This window comes from Emydura macquarii, unplaced genomic scaffold (assembly GCF_026122565.2).
Source record: "Emydura macquarii macquarii isolate MOO-44397 ecotype Brisbane River unplaced genomic scaffold, CSIRO-AGI_Emac_v2 contig_2768, whole genome shotgun sequence".
NCBI lineage: Eukaryota > Metazoa > Chordata > Testudines > Chelidae > Emydura > Emydura macquarii.
This window is the reverse complement of record NW_027132905.1, coordinates 17,101,991-17,122,657: the sequence shown is the minus strand read 5'-3', so window position 1 is coordinate 17,122,657 and position 20,667 is coordinate 17,101,991. Positions and strand designations below refer to the sequence as shown.

Genomic DNA, 20,667 nt, shown 5'->3' with positions numbered 1-20,667 from the left:
ACAGCAGCTGAGGACCTGGCCTCCAGGTGCATACAAGGCCACTGTATATAAAAGAAATCTGATCCTGTTGTAGATGGCAGCGCTGAGAAAACAATATTAAGAATATAAAGTACCCGTGAGAGTCATGCTCGCTCGCTTTCTCACACACACACACACACACACACACACACTCTCTGCACATCCTGCACGGCAGATAAAGAATGTCAGACGGCAGCCTCTTTTTTTCTAAACGTCAGACAACCCCAGTGAAATGGGTTGCTTTTATTTTGCTAGAGCTGAAGATCCGCTTACGGCATGACGCATGTTGTCGGTGGCTCCCACTTACAGACACAGGTTAGGAAGCTGCTCTACATCACTCTGCAGTCTCGTTTTTGTGTTAACATCTTTACATCAAGCAGCAAATAAATAAATAAATATAAACAAACCCAACTGTCCCTTCGTGAGACGTTTGCCAGGCGGAAGCCCGATCTGTGTGCACAGTTCGTGTTAAAACAGGGCTGCGTGCAAAGCTCTGAATTTCCATGACCACAGCTGGTATGTACAGTTCAGAAGGGCTGTTAAGCAAGCTGATGGGCAGAGTCCTGCACTCACTCAGATGGGCAGGATGCTTCGCATACAAGATAATCCTTTGCCATCAGAAATTTCAAGAACATCAGTTTCCTACTGTTTGAATTTGTCTTTCCTATGGTTTGTTGCATGGACCTCCTAGCTCACTGTCTTTTTCTTTGCAACATGGGTAAAGAGATTAGGGGCCTCCTGATCTTTTAAGATGCTGAGTTCCTGGAAGGTGCTGGTTACCCAACTCCCCTGCCACTGGAGGTTGAGTGTCTAATGGACAATGCTAGGCATCTTCTGAACCACACAGGATCAAGCCCTTAATAAGCAAGCCAGGGGCTTTTCATTTTGAACCCTTTTATCTGTTTAAAAATGCAGGGAGCCCAGTTTTCAACAAGGATTGACATGCCCGCGTACTGATTTCAATACCCGACTGAGCAAGGTATGGCATTTGGGGCTGAGATCTGAAAATGGGCCTCCAAAGGTGTGGAAGGGCTGAAAAGTTTAGAGGTGAAGCAGATCTCTCCCCACCCTTGCTCAGTGCAAAAATATGGCGTCGAATCCTGAGTGTCTTACAGTCATTGAAGTCAGTGCACTGCAGGTCTGTGGGAGTGCTAAGTAAGGATCTCAGATTTGGCCCATGTTAATATTCCTCTTCTGTCTGAGTAGGACTGAGTGGTGTACTGGATGTTTGTCTATACAGAGGAAGAAACAGACAGAGAAGATGCCAGGGGTAGAAAGTAACCCAGAGTAAATCAAAGTGAACTGCAGTGCCCCTTGTCTTTCTAGTCTTTAAAAGGTTCCTGTTTCATTTGAAAGCCACAGCCAGCGTGCGGACAAAAAAACCATGGCTGTGTTCTTAGCAATCCCTTGGCCTGGCCAGGAGGCAGGAAGGTTGGCCAGTGGAGCGGACAGTGCAGCCCGAGAGCTATCTTGCCTTTTGAAACTATGCTTCTCCAGGCTGGCATGACAGGGAACCCCCTGGATGTCTTTCCCCTTGCTTGGATATCCATGTTGTTGGGCTGTGCTGTGCCCACCTTCCCAGAGTGGATCCGATTTTACAGGGCTGGTTCCTGGAATGTGGCTCTGTCAGTGCAGATCCTCCTCTTACATCCTCCCAGATGCTTGATAGATGCTCACCTGGTTCGCTGCTACACCTTCATCAGCTTCTCCTTCGGGAGATTCACTATGGGTGATGGGCCAGGATGAAGGCAGTTGCCAAAGCAGTAGTTTCCCACAGTATCCCCACTCTCAGGGAAGCATGGCTGTGCTCCTGCTTTCTCTCTCCAGAGCCCCTGTGAGCTCCGAGGGGTGAGGAAGACACTTCAGCCCATTCAACTTTCAACCGTTCCAGGACACCCAGGGATCTCTGTGGAGCAGAGAGAGAAATGATCAGCTTTGGGAATTAGTCATTTTTTCTAGGCCCAAAAAAATGTGAGTCCTGGGAAAGAGATTTACACCTCCCCCGCTATAATGTCTCACACACTGATGTGGGCTGTATCCACCAACTACAGCCCAGTCACTTAAGCACCCAATCCTGCTCCTGTTAGTTGGTGACTAAACTCTCCTTGGCTCCACATGGCCTATACGTGTATTTAACCAGCTAGTGGAGACCTTGCCCAGCAGCTCTAGTCACTGAGCATACAAGTCACACGTTACCGCAGCCAAGACTCAAGCTGGAGCTCAGTGAGCAAAGCCTGCACCCACAAATGTAGATGGAAGCTCAGCAGGCAGCATATCCCAGGGGAAGCCCTCTCTGGCGTTTCAGGTGTATTTACCGGGTCCGTCTCCCCCCCAACCCCCACGCCCAGCATAACCAAATGAAACATCTGGCCACAGTCCCTTCATGCAGCTTTCGACTCCATAACGAACAGTAGAAAAAGGACAGCACTTAGGTCTGCCTCCCCTGGAGGCTGGCTCCCTTTACAAACGGGATACAAACTCAATAGGATCTGCTTGCGTCCTTTAGGGAGAGCAGCTGGCTTCTGACTTTCAGCCAACATGCCCGAGTCCCCTCTTTCAAGTCTCTGAGCCTAACTAGGCTCATCTACTGCTGATTACCTCAGCTGCAGGCAACAGGCCTAGCTGTATCTTAGGGGGCCTCCCAGACGGCAAAAGTCAGGTGAAGAACCATTCTTGGGACATGATCACCTATAAGCCCCTCCCCACCGGCACTTACAGGCAACCCCGGGGACACCACTATCTATGGGGCATCAAAGAATGCGAACACCTCCTTATTCTCCTCAATTGCTGGTAGCTGTGCTGTGCTGCTTCTCCCTGGAGAATGTTCTTTGCATCTGGCAGAGAGCTGCTGACGCTTTTCCTTCTGCATGTAGGTGGGGCTGTGTTGTCACTATGCCCAGAGACATTTCCACCACAGGCCTGTGCTTTCCGTTCAGGTACTCTCAACCCTCTCACAAGCCGCTCAGCGGAGAGCGCACACTGGGCAGCTTGGTGGTTTAGAAGGCAATTCTGGGCATTTTAACGGCTAAACGATACTTCCCTTCCCTCCCCCCAACAACAACTCAAAAAAATAGCTCAGAGTCACTTCCCTGCAGAGAGCAAATAACAGAAATAAATAAGAAATGTCTCCATAGACACTCTCAGGGCTTGCTAGACGATCATAGAGCTTAAGGCCAAAAGGGATCACAACCACCAGAACATCTAGTCTGATCTCCTGCATATCACAGGCCTAGTAAACTCCTCCCATTTACCCTCGGATTGAGCCCAATAATCTGGATTAGACAAAAGCATGTTAACCTTCAGGAGACTCAGCTATCATAATGGTCCCTTCTGGCTTTCAGATCTGTGAAAGGGTGGAGAGCACAGTCTGTCAGAGGGATTTTTGCTTTTCTTGATTGTTTGTGCTCATGTATCCCAGTGACCGCAATGATAGATAGAAAAGAGAAGCTCTTAAAATCCTGCAGATGAAAAGGTGTCAGAAAGAGAGAGAGAGAATATCCTGGATCTGATTTTGTTTTTATTTTTAAATGCTATTTTAATGAATGACTTTATGATGATTTTAGGCACAAAAACCCTAAAAGACCTATTTTTATGAATCTCAGAGGGGTAGGGGATGGACCTTGAAGTTCCATGAAAACACAATGCATCTCTTGAAAAATGTCCCGGTAACCAACACAGAAATAAAGCTAAATTTCGGGTGAGACTGGAAGACAAACTTCCATAATGAGACAGATGATTTACAATAATGTTGGCGGCCAGCTCTGTTTGGTTTTAAAGCCACCAGTGCTGTCTCTGCTCTGTAAAATACAGTCCCCTCTCCACCCTTCCTTCCTTCTAACTTACAGAATTGCTGGCTCTTTTGATATGAATTGCTGATAGTTTTTGCAGGGTTTGAAGATTATTTTGTACACTGAAATCTGCAGAGGGAAGATGGGCACTGAACTCACTGTGATGAGCACCACATTTTGCATGAGGCTTTGGGGCAAGCATTGCCCAGCATGGAAACAGAAATGGGGCTTCCTTGGGAAATCCTAGCAGCTTTGAGCTCTGCTACTGAGACACGGAATCAACCCAACAGCTGGAGGAAAACTTTGCAATAAAGTGTTCCCAGATATTCACTATGGGCCTGATCCAAAGACTACCCAGGACAATGAAAAGTTTCCCTTAGACTTCAGTGGGGATTAGATCAGGCCCCAATGTGAGTAATACAGTAGAAGAATTGGCTTAAACTTTCCACTATAGTTTTCACACAGATACTGATTCCTGAGCTGGGGGAAAGACTCTCAAGGATTCTGAATTCTTGAATGAATAAGCCAATGATGAGTACTCTTCCTTCCTTTATTGTGATTAGGACTTGTAGCGTCCAGGGCTCAGAATTCCCCAAAGAACCATTCCACGCATGCTTCATGTAGCAGACCAACGGTGTTGTTTTGGCAGCAGTGGAAAGTGATTGTCACTCTTTGGGGGAAGAGAGGGGAGATGTAAATAGGATTAAATGTTAATGAAACTAGTGAGGGGAATGGATAGTGCTGGCTAGATCCAGGATAGCGTGGGAAGAAGCAATGCAAGTTTTTCTCATTCAGCTCTGCGAATGCACCACTATCTTGACAGATAGCACTTTCTTCTATGCCAGCTTCTCTCATAAAAAGAGACTTTGATCAATTTTGTGTGGCTCAGATAAAGATCTCTAAACTCACTAGTGACTTCAGCAGTGTGCCTGTGTGTATGCATGTAAGAGAGAGAGATGGCTATTCAGTAACAATAGTAGTTACAAATACTAATTAACGAAACTTAAAATTAAACCCCAAAGACAAAAAAGAACATTTTAAAACACTTTAATTACCATGAAGGTTTCTACTAGCCACACAAAGAAAAAGGAAGAAAATATGGCCCTTGGTATATCCCCCTCCAAAAAGGTCTACGGACAATTAATATTTCTGTTGTCACAGCTATTAAAATAGACCCGGGCTTTGGTCTGATATACACATAACACTAACCTAGTGGGAAACCGATTCAGTAAATAATCTTGGATCTGATTTGTTTCTCGCATTGTCCACAGTGTATCACAAGCTATTGAAACATATCAGAAATTATCATTGGGACTCCAAAAAGCTTGCAATCTAGCAGTTCATTAAACTTGAAATACCTTAAGATTTCCTAGGTGGAATTTGGTAGATATTAAGATTCCATTGGTTTTGTTGGACCATAGGTGCAGTGAAGAACCGTGAGCTAACGGTTTAACAGCAAAAAATAAGAATATCATAAAGTTGAAAGTAACATTGCAAAGGTGAAACAAATCAGACTCAGCAATGAAATGTGAAAACCTCCCTTGAATGCCAAAAGCGGAATCAGTGAGTGAAGCTTCTCCTCCTATCTTATCAAGTTGGAGCCTGAAGGGATCTTTTTCAGTTCTCCTATAGGTGGAGCTTTTGAGCTAACATGACAAGGACACTAATTAAATTCCTGAGATTTGCAGAAGTGCCACACTGCAACCTCTAAGAGAAGATCCCAATGTTTACAGGGGCTTTGCTTTAAAATAAGGGATAGAATACGCTAGGCAACTAATATGTATGAAGTCCAAAAAAGCAGATCAGGATTGGATTTGATAGGACATAGTAACCACAACATAACTACCCACTTCTCTAACTTCAGAAAAGCCACGTTTTGGCTGTGCTACACACTCAGTCTTGTGAGTATTGACTGCCTGCAACTCTTAGGTCTAACCCTGAGTCCTTACATAGTTCTTACTCAGGCAAACTCCCATACATGTAAAAGTCATTGATTCTTCATCTGTAGGTAGTATGAGGCATTTATTGTGATTATTTGGTATTCTAAATTCAAAGTGTGTTGGTTAGTTTTGATTGGACACATAGGTTACATTGCATATTTCTGGCTCCTGATTGGACAAGCTGAACATTTTGACTCAGATTTCCAGTGCCAACAATCACAGTTTCATTCACTTTTTGTGACTATTCTTCAATTAGTCTCTTTGGAGCGGTGATTTTCTTCTTCCATTCATGTTGAGATCCAGGATTGCTGACTCTGGGAGGGTTTTTTTTTTTTTTTTCACTTCGATGGGACAATGAGAGTGAAATGAAGAGCAATGTTTCATTTTTACACTACTGTACACATCCATCCTGTCCAATCCCCTTGAGCCACATGCATTTCAGGTAATAAGAACTTAAAGGGAGGACTGCGTTTCTTCTTGAGTTTGTCATGTTCCTCTCTGTCTGTGAGACTGGCCATTGCCACCTTATGAAGGGTTGTTCTCTGAGGAGATTTGGAGCGTCTAGAACAGTGTTTCTCAATTAAATTTGGCCACGGAACCCTTTTGAACTCGATAAATAATTGCAGAACCCCCCAAACAGTATTTTTACATATGGGGCCAAAAAAAATGTCGAAATAAGCAAATTATATAGAAACAACTAGGTCAGCGTTTCTCAATTAAATTTCCCCGTGGAACCCTTTAGGCGCCGCAGGGAAATTACACTCATACTCGATACCCTCCGCCGAAAAATCCGAGACATCTTCCCTTTTTCGGCGGCGTGGAGAACAGCTACTCTCAGTGGCGCGGAGAACAGCTGCTCTCGGCGGCACAATGTCACTTTCTCGCAGAACCCTAACAGTGTTCCCGCGGAACCCCAGGGTTCCACGGAACACCAATTGAGAAACACTGGTCTAGAATATCCTCACAACTGTGTGTGCCAGGAAGCCTCTTTTTTTTTTTCTTGGGGAGATTCATGATCCTCTTCCTCCCCTTTGGTGCCTCATGCTCTGTGACTTCTCGGGAGTTACACTGAGTGTGGAATCACTTCACTGTATAAAATCTGGAAGTGACAATCTCTTAGCACATATGCTCTCATTAAAAAAACAGCCGTTTAAAAACAATTAACAAATTGGCCACAAGCCAATAAAAGACTTCAGTCTGGTGGGTGTAACTAGGCATTGCTCCATTGACTTTAATGGAGCCACATGATTTATACCTACTGCAGGTCTGGCCCTCCACTTCTCCGCTGTTAAAGCCAGAAGAATTCAGACACTTGCCAGTATTTCCTCAGGCAAACGCCTCTTTAAATCCCTGAAGGTGGACAAGCTCCAGCTCCCACGAACCCTCTAGGAAACCGAGTTCCTGAGCCGAGAGCCCTTTCCTGAAAAATCCCTACTTCCACCTCCTCTTCTATTAAAAACTCGGGGCTGTCAGCTCAAGCTGCTGTGCTGTAACACAAGGAGAGGCAGCTCGGAGGTAGCCAGGACCCAAATGGCACAGGGTCAGATTCTCCTACTTTCCCTTCCTTATCTGTGAATAGTCCCCACTGGGAATAAGGGTGGGAAAATCTGGCCTACAGAAATGTACAGATCAAAGTCAACACCTTAAATAAGACCCAGTGATGAAGTAGAGGCCAGTGCACAATATCTAGATCGGGTGTCCCATGCTTCCACAAAGCAAGCATCCCACTGCATTTGGCCCCAGAGGCAGTTTCAGGTGCACCTGCAGACACTGTGTGATATCTACATTTGGGACCAGTAAGTGCTATTCCACAATGAATTAATTACTATTACAGGAAAGTAAACCATAAGGCACAACAGGGAGATATGGGCAGGAGTGCCTCAGGAGTGTAACCTGGGAGGCACGAGGCAGGAGTGTTCGCAAAGGTACTGGGTGTGTGGTAGCAATGTTAGAGGGTATTACCTGCCCTACAAAGTCTCACTGCCATCATAATATGGCTGATGCAGAAAACTAGTTGGCCAGATACATCCTTGGTGTAACTCCACTGACGATAGTGGATTACCCCAGGGATCAACCTAGCCTGACACTTTATATAGGAGCATAGGTTTAGTGCTTTACTGAAGAAAAAAACAATCTACATATTTTCAGGCAGTTCTCAAAACTTCACACTGGGATGATGACAGGCCAGATTCTGAACTCTGTTACACTAATGTAAATCAGGGGTAACTCTAATGGAGTTACACTAGATTTATATTAGTGTAACTGAGATCAGATTCTGGCCTGCTTTTATGTTATCCCGGTTGGGAATGTCCGGTGGTTGTCCAGTTTCTTATTTCTGAACATTTTGGGCCCAATTCGCCTCTCAGTGGCACTGGTATAAATCAGGAGTAACACCATAAAAGTCGATTGGCCTGATTTTCCTCTCTCAACAGTGTAAAACCAGTGTAACTCCCCAGAGATCAGTGGAGCAACTCCTATGTACACTGGTGTCAATGAGCGGAGACTCAGATACAGCAGATATACACTGCTGTAAAACTGGTGTGAGGAAAATCAGTTCGGCAGCATACAGTATCTACAGGCAGTGATAGAAGACAGGGCGAGCTGTCCTAAGAGCTGCATCGCCTAAAGAATTCTTATTTATGGTTCCTGAATGTGTGTGCGCACGTAGGAAGGAGGCTTGGAAGATGACAATTAAAATAAACTTCAGGTTTTCCAAAACATCTGTCTTATAAATGCAAAACTCAGATGTTGTTCTGGAATGCTAGCTATCTGCCGCTCCGCGTAACCCAGCGAGAGCTGAAATTTGCTTGACCTCTCCTAGTCTCTCCTCTGATCTGGGAACTAAATTCCTCAGAGCTCACAAACTAAAACTTGAGTTTCCAAACAGAAGCCATCTGAAGAAATCTCCCACTCCCTGTTCATGACTCCCAATTCCTGCTTGCCTATGAGAAGCCCAAGCTTCACCAAGGAACAGACGTGATGGTATGATGAACCAGAGTGCAATGGACATGGCCGGGAAACTGAGCTGTGTGCCAGGTGGAGGAATGTGACAGCCTGCATATGCGTGTGTCTTACTATCTTGCTAACTACAAGGCCAGCTGGACTCATTAACCATATTTCCTGTCTTTGTATCCCCATGAAAGTGGGGATAAACTGGTGGGGAAATGCTTCTGTTCAGTTGTGATAGGCACAGTAGAGGCTTCAGGCAGCCATTTTGTGGGGGCAATCATTTGTTTGTGAGGAAAATAAAAATGACACTTGTGAACCCAAGCCATACACAGGGACGTGCATAAACGGGGGGCATGCAGGAGCACGGGGCCCCCAAATAATCGGCAGGAGGCTCAGAGTTCCTCTGCTCCTCCGGGGCCCCAGCAGGGAAGGTGGGGGGCACAGAGTTCCTCCAGAGGGGCCCCGGCAGGGTGGGCCGGTGGTCCTCCCCTGGGTCACAGAATGTGCCCATCCAAAATTTAAATGTCTGCACACGCCCCTGGCCATCCATATTGACAACTGGACATCAAAGAGCACTCTGAGTAATGGGGATTAGTGGTGAGGGGTTCAATGGGGGCTGCAGGAGGAGAAATCGTCTCTAGGCTGTGGATTGCCAGCAGAATGCTTCAGTGTCCTCTACTGTATCCTCAGGGCTGCAGGAGCCCCCCCCCCAACATGCACTCCCTTTCAGAGGAGAAATGCTTGGTGGATCCACGGCCCCACCCCTCATCCAGCCAACTCTTCCGCAACTCCCCACTCTGCCTACAGGGTGTCCCTCCCTCCCTGCTCTGCTCTCCTCAGCACAATCTCCAAATCCTGCTGTCCCAGTGCAGTGGAACCACATCATGTCCGGGTGTGCCTGGTGTCCACTGGATGTGAGGTGAAATGATGGCTGGGGCAAAACAGGGGTTAGGATTTACCCTAAATCCCTCTCGCACACTCAGCACATCAGAAGAGTCTATTAGCTAAGCACTGTAATGGCTCTGCTTCTAACAAGAGAAGTCTCTTTTCCTACTGATGTTTTTGTATTCACTGATTCCCACATCTTCGCCTCACCGCCCTTCCTGTCTCACCTAATGGCTCACATATGAAAAGATCACTCATCAGGAACTCTCATTATTGTATCTCGTGCCCCATCCACCTATCACCTATAATTTGCCCACAGCATCTTGCCACACAGCTCAAAGAAAGAGTGCTAAATGGCTACCGCTCTGTCCCGCAAGGCAGAATGCAAAATGGCTCTAGGGTAGATTATTTTATAGGAAAGTATCAGTAACGTCTTCATCTCAGACTAAGGTACAAAGGGAACTGATTCCCAGTGTGTAACAGGATGAGTTGTAGTTCCACAAAATGGCTGCAAGGAACGCTCTAGTGTGTCAGCAATGTCTGGCAGTGGTATAATGATAGGAGCCTGGGAGCTGTAGTATTCGATAACCTGATTTATTTAGAGAAGGAAAGGTTGAGCATCAGAGCCACTGGTCAAATGTGAGCGAGGCAGATGCTGAAGGACAGATATTAGGGTTGGCTGGAAAACAGCAATTCCTTTTTGCGAAAAATGTTGAGGTTTTGAAATACATTTTTGTTCCAACGAGGAACAGAAAGGAGACATTTTAAAGATGTTTCATGAAAACACACAAGCACGAGAGACGAAAGCCCGACCCCGGAATAGCCAATAACCCAGTGGTAGGGCACTCCCCTTGGATGGGGGACACCCAGCTTCAAGTCCCTGCTCTGACTGATTCTGAGTGATCTGAGATGAAAAGCTCTGCTCTGAGTCACATAGAGCAGCGGCTTGTAACTGAGTCTCCTACAGTACATTGCAGGTCAGTACCTTGACCACCAGCATATACATACCCCCTCCCAAAATGCGAAGCATGGGTTTCAATCTGCACACCAACATTTTGACACCACTCTACTTTTGCAAGGACTTTTGAAAGTTTTCCAACTGTTTTCATTCTAATGCAAAAAAAAAATTTTTTTTGTCTATTTACTGTTCTGGGGTGTCTGTCTGTCTGTCTCTCTCTCCCTCTGGCTCTGACCAGAAATTCCACCCTGGACCAGAAAACTCTTCATGACAAAAATGTCATCTACACTGATATATTTCCCTGAAACACTTCAGTTTTGACACAGCAGCATTTTTATTTAAGGAAAAAAGTTTCATCTGCTTGTTTTCAATCAGACCTCGTAGATCTATATGTACGTTCAGGAGGGTGGGAGTGAGGGTTGCCATCCATCTTGGTTGTCACAAAAGCGTTCTTTCCAGGTTTTGCTGTCTGTCTTGCATCACACTGGGCAAGACAAAGCAGCTGAAATCTGGGTTGCCCCGGCCAGATGAAATCAGTGCATCAGGACATCACAATACTACATATGGGGTATGTCTCTGCATTGCAATTAAACATGCCTGGCTGGCCCCTGTCACCTGACTCGGACTCAGGCTATGGGACTGTTTAATTACAGTGTAGATGTTCAGGCTGGAACCCAGGCTCTGGGACCCCCAAGGTGGGAGAGTCCCAAAGCTTGGGTTCCAGCCTGAGCCCAAACTTCTATGCCACAATTAAACAGCCCCATAGCCAGAGCCATGCAAGCCCAAGTCAGCTGACATGCACCAGCCAGAGGTGTTTAATCGCAGTGTGGACATGGCCATGATGTTCTGGTATTGTATCATGACAATGCCAAATGTTTTCATTCTGATGCAAGGCTACAACCCAACGTCCTCTCTAATGTGTAGTCAGGAGTCTATGCCGTAATTGCTACATATCTGCTGGGACTTAGGTGGTATGTCTACTCTGCAATATAAGCCAAGGGTTAGTAGAACTTTAGTTAGCAGACCCTGGGTGTGTTAACCTAGGGCATGAGGGTCTACACTCATTTGCAACCCCAGGTTAGAACTGTTGAATCCTGGGACCCAACCTGCGTGTCTAGCATCTACACTGCATTATGGAGGCCAAGTCCAACCACCCGATATCCCAGACTTCCTAGCGCCCTCCCAAAATATGGCCACTCTAGCTTTTTGTTCACAGTGCAGTGTTGGAAAACTTCAGTGTCCAGTGGGAAAAGAAAGTCAGCCTGTGGGATTGAGGGATACTTTAAGAGGACTCCCAGAGCACAAGTCCATTGGGGGAGCATCTACGCTGCAAAGCAATAGGGCTTGGACCCTGGGTCATGGCACGACTCATACTAGGTCCCTCCACCCCCATGGGGTCCTGGGATCTGGATCTGTGCCCTGGGTTAGCACAATTTGTGTGTGTGGATAGAAGAGGGGTTAGGCTTGAGCCTGAGTTTGAACCCGGGGTTTACACTGCAGTGTAGACATACACAGGGAGAGCCTGGGTGGTGACTTGAGGCAGCACATGATGTGTCAGTCAGTCTGGGAGTCAGCTGTGGGGAGTCAGAGGGAACTCCCTCTGTCTGCATGGTCTGCTCTGTCCAGCAGCATCAATAAAAAAACAATTCAGTACAACAGAGTCCTGTCTCTGACCTACCACAAGGATCACCACATCATGGGCCAGACCATCAGCTGCTGTAAATTGGCAAAGCCCCTTGAAGCCAACCTAACTACACTGAATTGCAGCAGCTGGGGATCTGTCATTTATAGACTCTTTAAATATCCTGAGACCATGTCCTGATGGATATGGGGTAGCGCAGTGGGAGAAGGCAGAAGGAGGAGGAGTTTGAGGCCCTGAAGCCCTCTAACTATCTTGAAGGGTTTACAGGGTTTGGAAAACTAGTTTGAATTCAAAACCCTTTTGTCCCTGTAATTGAAATGAGTGGGCTTTTTCCAAGGGCTATTCAGCTTCGTGCATATTAGAATTGTTCTGTCTGCCCGTCTCAGCTTTCTTTCTTTTTTGTTTTTACATTTTGTCTGAATTTGGGGGAGGGCAGTGGCTTATTCCTGTCTGCTCCAATTTTCACCCATTTTTTTCTTTTTACCCGTCTCTCCTGCATGGATCTAATAATGACTGAGTCTAAGTCAAACTTCTAACCCAAGCTTCAGCAAGCGGATACACGAAGGCCTACGCACCTCATGTAGTTATGTATATGTCCCCCTCTACCGTAGTATCTGAGCATCTCACAGTCATTAGTGTATTTATCCTCATAACAGCCCAGTGAGGTAGGACAGTGTTATTAGCCCCATTTTACAGTTTGGGAACTGAGACACAGAGACCAAGTGACTTGCCTAAGATCACACAGTCTGCAGCAGAACAGAAGTTGAATCCAGGGCTTCTGAGTTACAGGCTAGTGCCCTAGCGGTATCCTTCTGCTCTGCTAATCAACCACTTACCACCAGTTCACAGTTTTAACTGTACAACACCCCTACATTATGCTGCATGCATGAAGCCCTAAGTTCCCTCTTTCATTTATCCTTGTTTACACAGAACTCATTTCACATCAGAATGCCACTTCTAGGTATTACCAGGGATACCAGTGAAAATCACTGGCTCGTAAAGTGGTCTACATGACAGTCCAGCTGCTAAGTTCCAAAGTGGGTTCTCAGTTACTTCAGCGAGAAATAATGTCCAAATACCATTTTAGATTTCAGGGATAATTTGAGCGACTCTAGAGTTCAGTCAGAATGTGGAAGACCTGCTGGTTAGAAGGCGTTAAAAAGCAATGTTATCTTATTTCTCCCTCTTGTTTCTGTCCCAGCTTTTCCGATTTTGTTTTCAGGTCCCTGAACTATTTGGACCTAGGTCCCACAAGTGCTGTAAGTCCCTTGAAACTCTGTAAAATCAAGCTGTAAAAACTCCACCCTGATAAGAGTTTTTGATTTTACAAGAGTCAGGAGGGCTTGGGGTGTTTCTGCCAGCAATAATTTTTCCTCCCTTGTATTTCCATGACCAAAAGGCTGTGTGTGTGTTAGTACATGCATACATGCATGCTAAAATATTTTCAGGTGTCACTTTTGTGCGCTCAAATCTGTGAGGCTGGTTTCCTCCATGCAACAGAGCTACTGTGATGTGAACTACCGGGGGGAGGGGGAAGAGGAAGGGCTATGAAGATGAGGCCAGTTCTCTTCCCCTCCTCCCCCCACCCCCACATGAGAAGGGGAACTTGCAAACTGTCTCACCCTGAAATACTGGCAGCAGTTTAATTTCCACTTAGGAAGCGTTTGGTCATTGTCAAGAAGAAGGGGAAAGGAGGTGAAACCAGAATGTTGGGTTACTGCCCTATGTGGGATTCAGTAGGGAACTTGCAACAAAGATAAAGAAACCACAGCCTATCAGAGTATACATTCCTTATATTCAAGGCCCTGACAAGATGGTAACGGCTACATCATGATGATGGGGCTCCAGGTTACAGATGAGCACATGCCCGCAATGTTAAATGTAAATCACAGTTTGCTCTTGCAATGCAGATGGAGCCTCACCAGGTTCTCGAGCCATATTGCAGACTTGACCTTTGGAGAGCTGCAGCACAATTTGCAAACGCTTAAAACATGCTTCAGTCTTGTCTGCGCTGCAGGACCAAAGCCCAGCTTTTAACTATGACGAAGACAAGAGTGTTTGGAACCAAGTCCCCTGAACTGTAGTTCTATACTGTAGGCTGGACCCTAGTCTATCCAGTGCACATTCAACTTTCTTGTTGCTGATATGGCTCTAGTGCAGTGTGGACAGGACTCTAGCTTGGGTTTAATTGCTATTATCAAAACAACATTTTCAACTGCTACAGTTGATAAAAATAAATAAGCAAAGTTACATTGACTAAACATTCTCCCTCTCCTGCTCTCTGTGTTCTTATATGGCATCTGCCATGGCAGTAGCCGAGCGCCTGAGAGATGTTGCGTAGCGTCTAACCCCTCTATTAACCCAAGCAAAGCAGAAATGGAGAGAGAGACAGCTTCCTTTTATAGGATTTCATGACTGCAGATTTCAGTTAGGCTCTCTAAAAATGTGGATACAGAGACTGCCTTCCCTCTCCCCACACTCCTCTTCTGACAACTGAAACAGGGGTAAGAGGAGTGGTAATTGACAGAATCAGTAATGAAAGAAGGGATTAAACACAGCTGTTGAGATGGCTGATGTCTGCCAGTCTCAGAAGGTTGCACAATATGGCAGTGGCTCATATACATGGGATAACAGCATTCCTCCCTTCCTACCAGGCTTACACATGCAGCCATGACGTGTCAAATGATACATTACATTTTCTTGCTAACTGCCTACTCATGGATCACATAAGACACCCTCGCTCTCTCTTCCCCAGTCCGACATTAAACTCTGCGTGGCAGGCTCTGTGCACTACCAGATCATAGTGCTCTTGAGACAGCTTGGGTGTAATCACTGCCGCACTAGAACAAGGAGAGGCATCCTGGCTGCAATCTCAGTCAAGAGCTCGGTTGCTGTTAGTAAATTCCACCAGCAAGAGCCCTTAACTGAAGAGTTGCTCTGGTATTTGAATGGAGAGGAATAATATATCTGAAATCGGAGGGGTGCTGTCGACTTGATTAAAACCTGAACCTGGCCTCTTTAAATGTTGCGTCTTTGATTCTGAACCTCTGGAACCCACTCCAACAATTGATGCTTTAATGAATAATATCATGACTATAACATAGCTTGGATTATTTTAAAAAACTGAATCTAGTCTTGATGAAAGCTACCAAAACCAACACCCTGAGAATCTGAAGCCCTCCATACATTGAAGAGGTAATGCAATCATGCAAGCTTCCCCTGTGCCTCTGTCTTGATGCAATGAGATTCCCACTAGGGATGGAATGGAAGCTCAGTCTCCATGGCTCATTCAGTCCTTTGTGTCTCTGCTAGGTCTGCCATTAATAGGGGTCCTTAGTGCCAGTTGTGGTGGCATTTTTAGTGAGGTGGCCACCTGCTCAGTAGGAAAGGGACAGAGATCCATCAATCTCACGTACTCCCCAAAGCCATCAGCTGGAAATGGCTTGCAAAGGAAATGCACCCTTTGGGAGCTGTCTATCCTTCTTATTGCTAGACATGTTACAGAGCAAGGAACAAAGATAAACTTGGCCAAGACGTCCAGTCCTCGCTAATGTTTACAGTGTGTCAGTTTCTGAGCACCCCAAGGGCAGGTGCTCAGCACCTTCTGAGAATAAGGCTCCTTTAAGATGTCTCGAGTTGGGCATCCCAAAATGGAGACAAGCAAACGCACAAGCCACTTTGGAAAGTTTAAGCCAAGATCCATGCCTTGTCTAATATTAGATGCAACCCAATGAGTGAGAGTAGCAAACAAAAAGGCCATGGGCTGAGGAAAGACAAGGGTACCATAACAGGATCGTAGGATTACTCAGTACAGGCATGGGCCCATTTTGAGAGTTCAAAGAAACATTATTTTCAAATATATAATATTAAAATTGATCCTGAGTCTAAAGGAGGAGAACTTTGTGGACACTTGGCTTCCAGTGATGGAAATACTTCCCCAGATGTAAGACAATTGTTTGTGAAATTTGAGTATGAACTGCAATTCCCTCCTGACTGCTGAGCTGTTATAACATTTCCTGGGAAACTCTGAGTGTATTTTTGGTGGTTTGTTTGATCATGTTACATCTTTACTACTTTGCTAGCCAAAATAATTGGGGAAAAACCAGTAACAATTCTTAGTTTAAAAACCTCCAACTTTGTGACCATCCAATCTATTGGTAAAGCTGTGCGCACAAGTTGTTTTTTGGCGCACAAGAGGGTAGCTTTAGTTGTTACCATCAACAAGGAGATGGATGATTTCTTCTCTCTCTGCTGTACATATGTGGAAAGAAGACCTGGAGGGTGACAACGCCAAGAAAGAATTCCTTTTCAGATCTGTTGAGGGCCTAATCAAGTTGACCGCTCCCATGTAAATGCCAGTAAAACCCATCCTCCTACGCTGAAACATTGTTGAGGGTTTGACTTGAAATGATGAATGCTGGGAAATTCAAAAATAACCTGAGAAACCCACTAATCTTGATAAACATTAGATCTGTCAGATTTATTTCATTGTGAGAACACACGTATCCATCATAGTGTCACTTCAGTCTCCCCTTCCTGCTTCCTTCTTGTGAACTGACAAGGCCTAGAAGTCTACAAGAATCCAACAAGAAACACTGTAGTAACAAAACAACATCCACAGCAGCAACCCTACGATAACCATCCAGTGGTTCACATATAGCCCATATAACCAGCCGAAAACTCACAAGCAACTCAACATTTACAATCTAGCATGTGCAGCCAAGTGGTTATGAGCAAACCTGCAATAACACATTTTCTGCATAAGATATGATGGAAGCAACCAAACTGCTAAAGAAATACGTTTCCATTCTAAGCACCACACTCGCATGTGGGAGTGAGGCAACAGTGTAATCCCTTTGTGGGGAGAGCAGGAAATGTCACAAAGTAAATACAAGACTGGCTCTGCACTGACTGTCCAAAGAGAATGCAAAAGCTCTGTTATGGCCCCCTCATGAACTCTACCTGACCAAGTTTATTTACCAGAAGACTCTGTTTGAATAGTTGGTACCTTACTCCCCATCATCTTTTGTTCTCATTTTCTCAATCCCAGTGTAATTGATATTAGTCTTATGACTGTAATGGTAGTAATGTCTGAATATCAATATGTGGGTGTGTATCTAAGAAATTTCCAACAGCATCCCTGCTTTAACCTGCTTTCTGTATTTTAGAGGTGTTTTTGCAAATGCCTCTCCTCCTGCAGGGATCCCACTGAGATTACTTCTTGACTAGAAATACCCCTAACAGGCCTGATGACGAGGAAATTCTCCGTCCCTCTGTCATGTGCGTTTCCTGCTCTGTAGCTGTTTCCCCTGCATTCATTGTTCCCATGTGAGCCCACGATGTGGATGGTCAATAACCCACAGTGGAACTAAGCTGAATGTGGGAAATGGTTTATAGCCCTAGAGCCAAGTCCCTAAACACCAGTCAGCCTATTAACCCAGCGTGTGCATGGGGGAATAGATGCAGTGTGAGGGGGCTGGAGTCAAACACTTTTACTCTTCTCTTTCTAATTGTGGCGTCCCCTGCTGCACCACAGCTGGTGACTTTACACTGCAGGAATTCGTTACCGGTACATGTTTCTTTTCTGCAGGTGAAATGAGACAATTAAGTTAAATAGAGCTGAGCGGGGCATCGTGCTCTGTGAAAGAGACTGCTTCCATTCTGCTCCTTTGCTCTCCCCCTGAATTACAATGCACTCTGTTCCTCCCTCCCATCTCTCCCACGGGCCTTGTCTACACTTAAAACTTAGATTGACACAGCTAATTCTTGAGGAAGAATCCACACCCCTGAGTGTTGTTGGCTATACTGACCTCATCCCCAGTGTAGGCATCACTGGTCCTAACCACATCAATCACACCATAAGGGGCTCATTCACCTGCACATCCACTAATGTTATATATGCCATCATGTGCAAGCAATGCCCCTCTGCCATGTACATTGGCCAAACTGGACTATCACTACGCAAAAGGATAAATGGACACAAATCAGACATAAAAAATAACATCCATAAACCAGTTGGAGAACACTTCAAACTCCCAGGGCACTCTGTCGCTGACCTGAAAGTTGCTGTACTTCTCCAAAAAAACTTCACAAACTGACTTGAAAGAGAAACTGCTGAGTTAGAAATTATCTGCAAACTTGACACATTCAAACTGGGTTTAAACAGGGATTTGGAATGGCTATCTCACTACAAGAAGTAATTTGCTCTGATCACCCATTCTCACCTCCTACTCAATGGTTGTCATTAGGACTCAAGTACCAGCTTTTATCCACATACCCCATTGTTATCTATGCCCTTGGATATGTAAATGTTGCCTACTATATATGTTACCTATTTGCTGTATCATTTCTACTAACTGCATCTGAGGAAGTGAGCTGAAGCTCACGAAAGCTTATGCCTGCTGAAATTAAATTTGTTAGTCTTTAAAGTGCTTCAGAACTCTCGTTGTTTTTGCTGTATACCGACTAACACGGCTACCCCTCTGGAACAATGTAGGCACAGCAACCCCAGTGGAAGCATGCATCCATCAACCTAGCTTTGTTGCTATAGTACTGGCAGTGTAAACATGGCCTCAGTCTTCTCAGTATCGCTTTCCTCCTTTGATTGCATACAAATGGTTGCAGGGTGAGATGCAAAAGCTTCATTTCCCCAAAAGCCAGCCACTCCAGGGCCGTTTTTAAGACCTTCGTAGGCCCTAGGCACACTTGCCTTCGTCGGCCCCCTGACCGAAATAACAAATTTGATTTTAAGCTATTAATAAATAGTTTTTTAAATAAAAATAAAAAATTATATATACATTTTTTTTTTGTAGGCCCTGAAAGTTTTGTAGGCCCTAGGCACTGTGCCTATTGTGCCTAATGGATAATACGACCCTGAGCCACTCTACATGACAGTAGAAACTGTTAAGAGCTGAACATGGCTACACAAAGGAGATGGTTCCCTTAACCTTACTGAAGAGGGAAAGTAGTGCTGTTGCTTGAAAATACGTGGTGGGCTGAGGTGTGGATAATGCAATGAGTCCAAATATACTCTTTATTCCAGTCAAACTCCTGGCGAAATCCATGGTGTTTTGGGTACACAAGCGATGCACGATCCCATCCATTTTGTTAATGTAATAATACCTCGTTCTCATAGAGAACCTTTCATCTGTTGCTCTCAAAGCATTTTACAAAGGACTTAAGTATCATTATTACCATTGGTGAAACTGAGGCAAAAAGAGGTTAAGTGACTTGCCCCAGGTCACACAGCAAGCCACTAGCAGTCAGATTAAAGAGCCACTTGTGGCTCGTGAGCCTCAGTCTGAGTATCACTGGTCCAGAGGATAGGGCACTGGACTGGCACTCAGGAGACTTGGGTTTTATTTCTGTCTCCTGCGACTCTTTACAGCACTGTGTGATTTTATTATTAACCAATAAGGAGGCTTTTACTATGTTATTAACCAGCTGTAGTTGATAAAATAATACTACTTGGTCAGTCATTTTGCTGTGAGAATAATATTATGTAAACTAAATATTTCCCCTGTCATACTGTTTAAATATGAATAGACAGCACTACAGTAAATGAAAGAATGAATTCACACCATTGTGACTCTTTTGGGTAATGCTGATCACTAATTTGGCTCCTGAACCACTGCGTTGAGTGTCACTGCTTTGGACCATCATTCTGTCTCATAAAAGTTATATGAATTATTCATAATAATGTACACAATAACATAGATGTACATGGCACTTCACCAACAAAAAAACAAATAGATCCCTCGTTTAGGAGTTTGATCTAAATCTTTTTTTTTTTTTTTTTTTAACTCATAAATTGGATCTGACACGGCTACAGTTGGTGGAGGAAGGGTACAAGAGAACAAAGGAAAGTCCCGAGATGTGCTTTGTTGTACAGTATGCATCTTGTTATTCCCTGGGCTTTTAAAATATTAATTATATTTGTATATAGATATTTGGATACAATGTCCAGAAAGAACTCCTGGACCACAGGTCAGGTGAATGATGTAAGGCATGGGCCAAAGGCAGTGGGTTCTGAAGATGGTTTTGATGATCTATTCTTTAAGCGTCACCTTTTAGAGTTGCACCGGGAAGACTTCACATTCTATTCTGCTCAGTTTCTTACACTGGGTCCATCACTGTAATATTTGACCACTGTGGATTAATATATAGTTTGGGGGTGCAGAGGGACATGTATTAGCTGATCTAGTTTCAGGGGGATCTTTGAGGATTTCTGTGGGTGTTCAGGGCTCAATGTGTTTGTTTGGTCAAAGATTCGCAATCGCTTTTGTAGAGCTTTGGTGGAGAGCTAAAGCTAAAGGGGAACTATCAATTAATTTTAGCTTCAACAAGGGCAGGCAATGTTGTCAACTCCCATGATTTTAACATGAATCTTGTGATATTTGTGCTTATTCAAAAGTCCAGCTCCTGGGGGCAAGTGATTAGGTGAGGATCTCAGCTTTCATAATAAAGTAAAAAATGAAGGAGTACCTG

General features: G+C 44.8%; 1 protein-coding gene across 1 annotated transcript in view; it reads right to left on the bottom strand.

Moving 5' to 3' along the window:
- Window positions 1-224: 224 nt before the first annotated feature.
- Window positions 225-20,667, bottom strand: part of ADRB2 (adrenoceptor beta 2) — a 55,548-nt gene continuing 35,105 nt past the window's right edge. Inside the window, exon 2 of the mRNA XM_067566387.1 lies at window positions 225-1,924. Coding sequence (XP_067422488.1) covers window positions 1,890-1,924 — 35 coding nt within the window. The 3' untranslated portion in view covers window positions 225-1,889. The remainder of the gene's footprint in view (window positions 1,925-20,667) is intronic.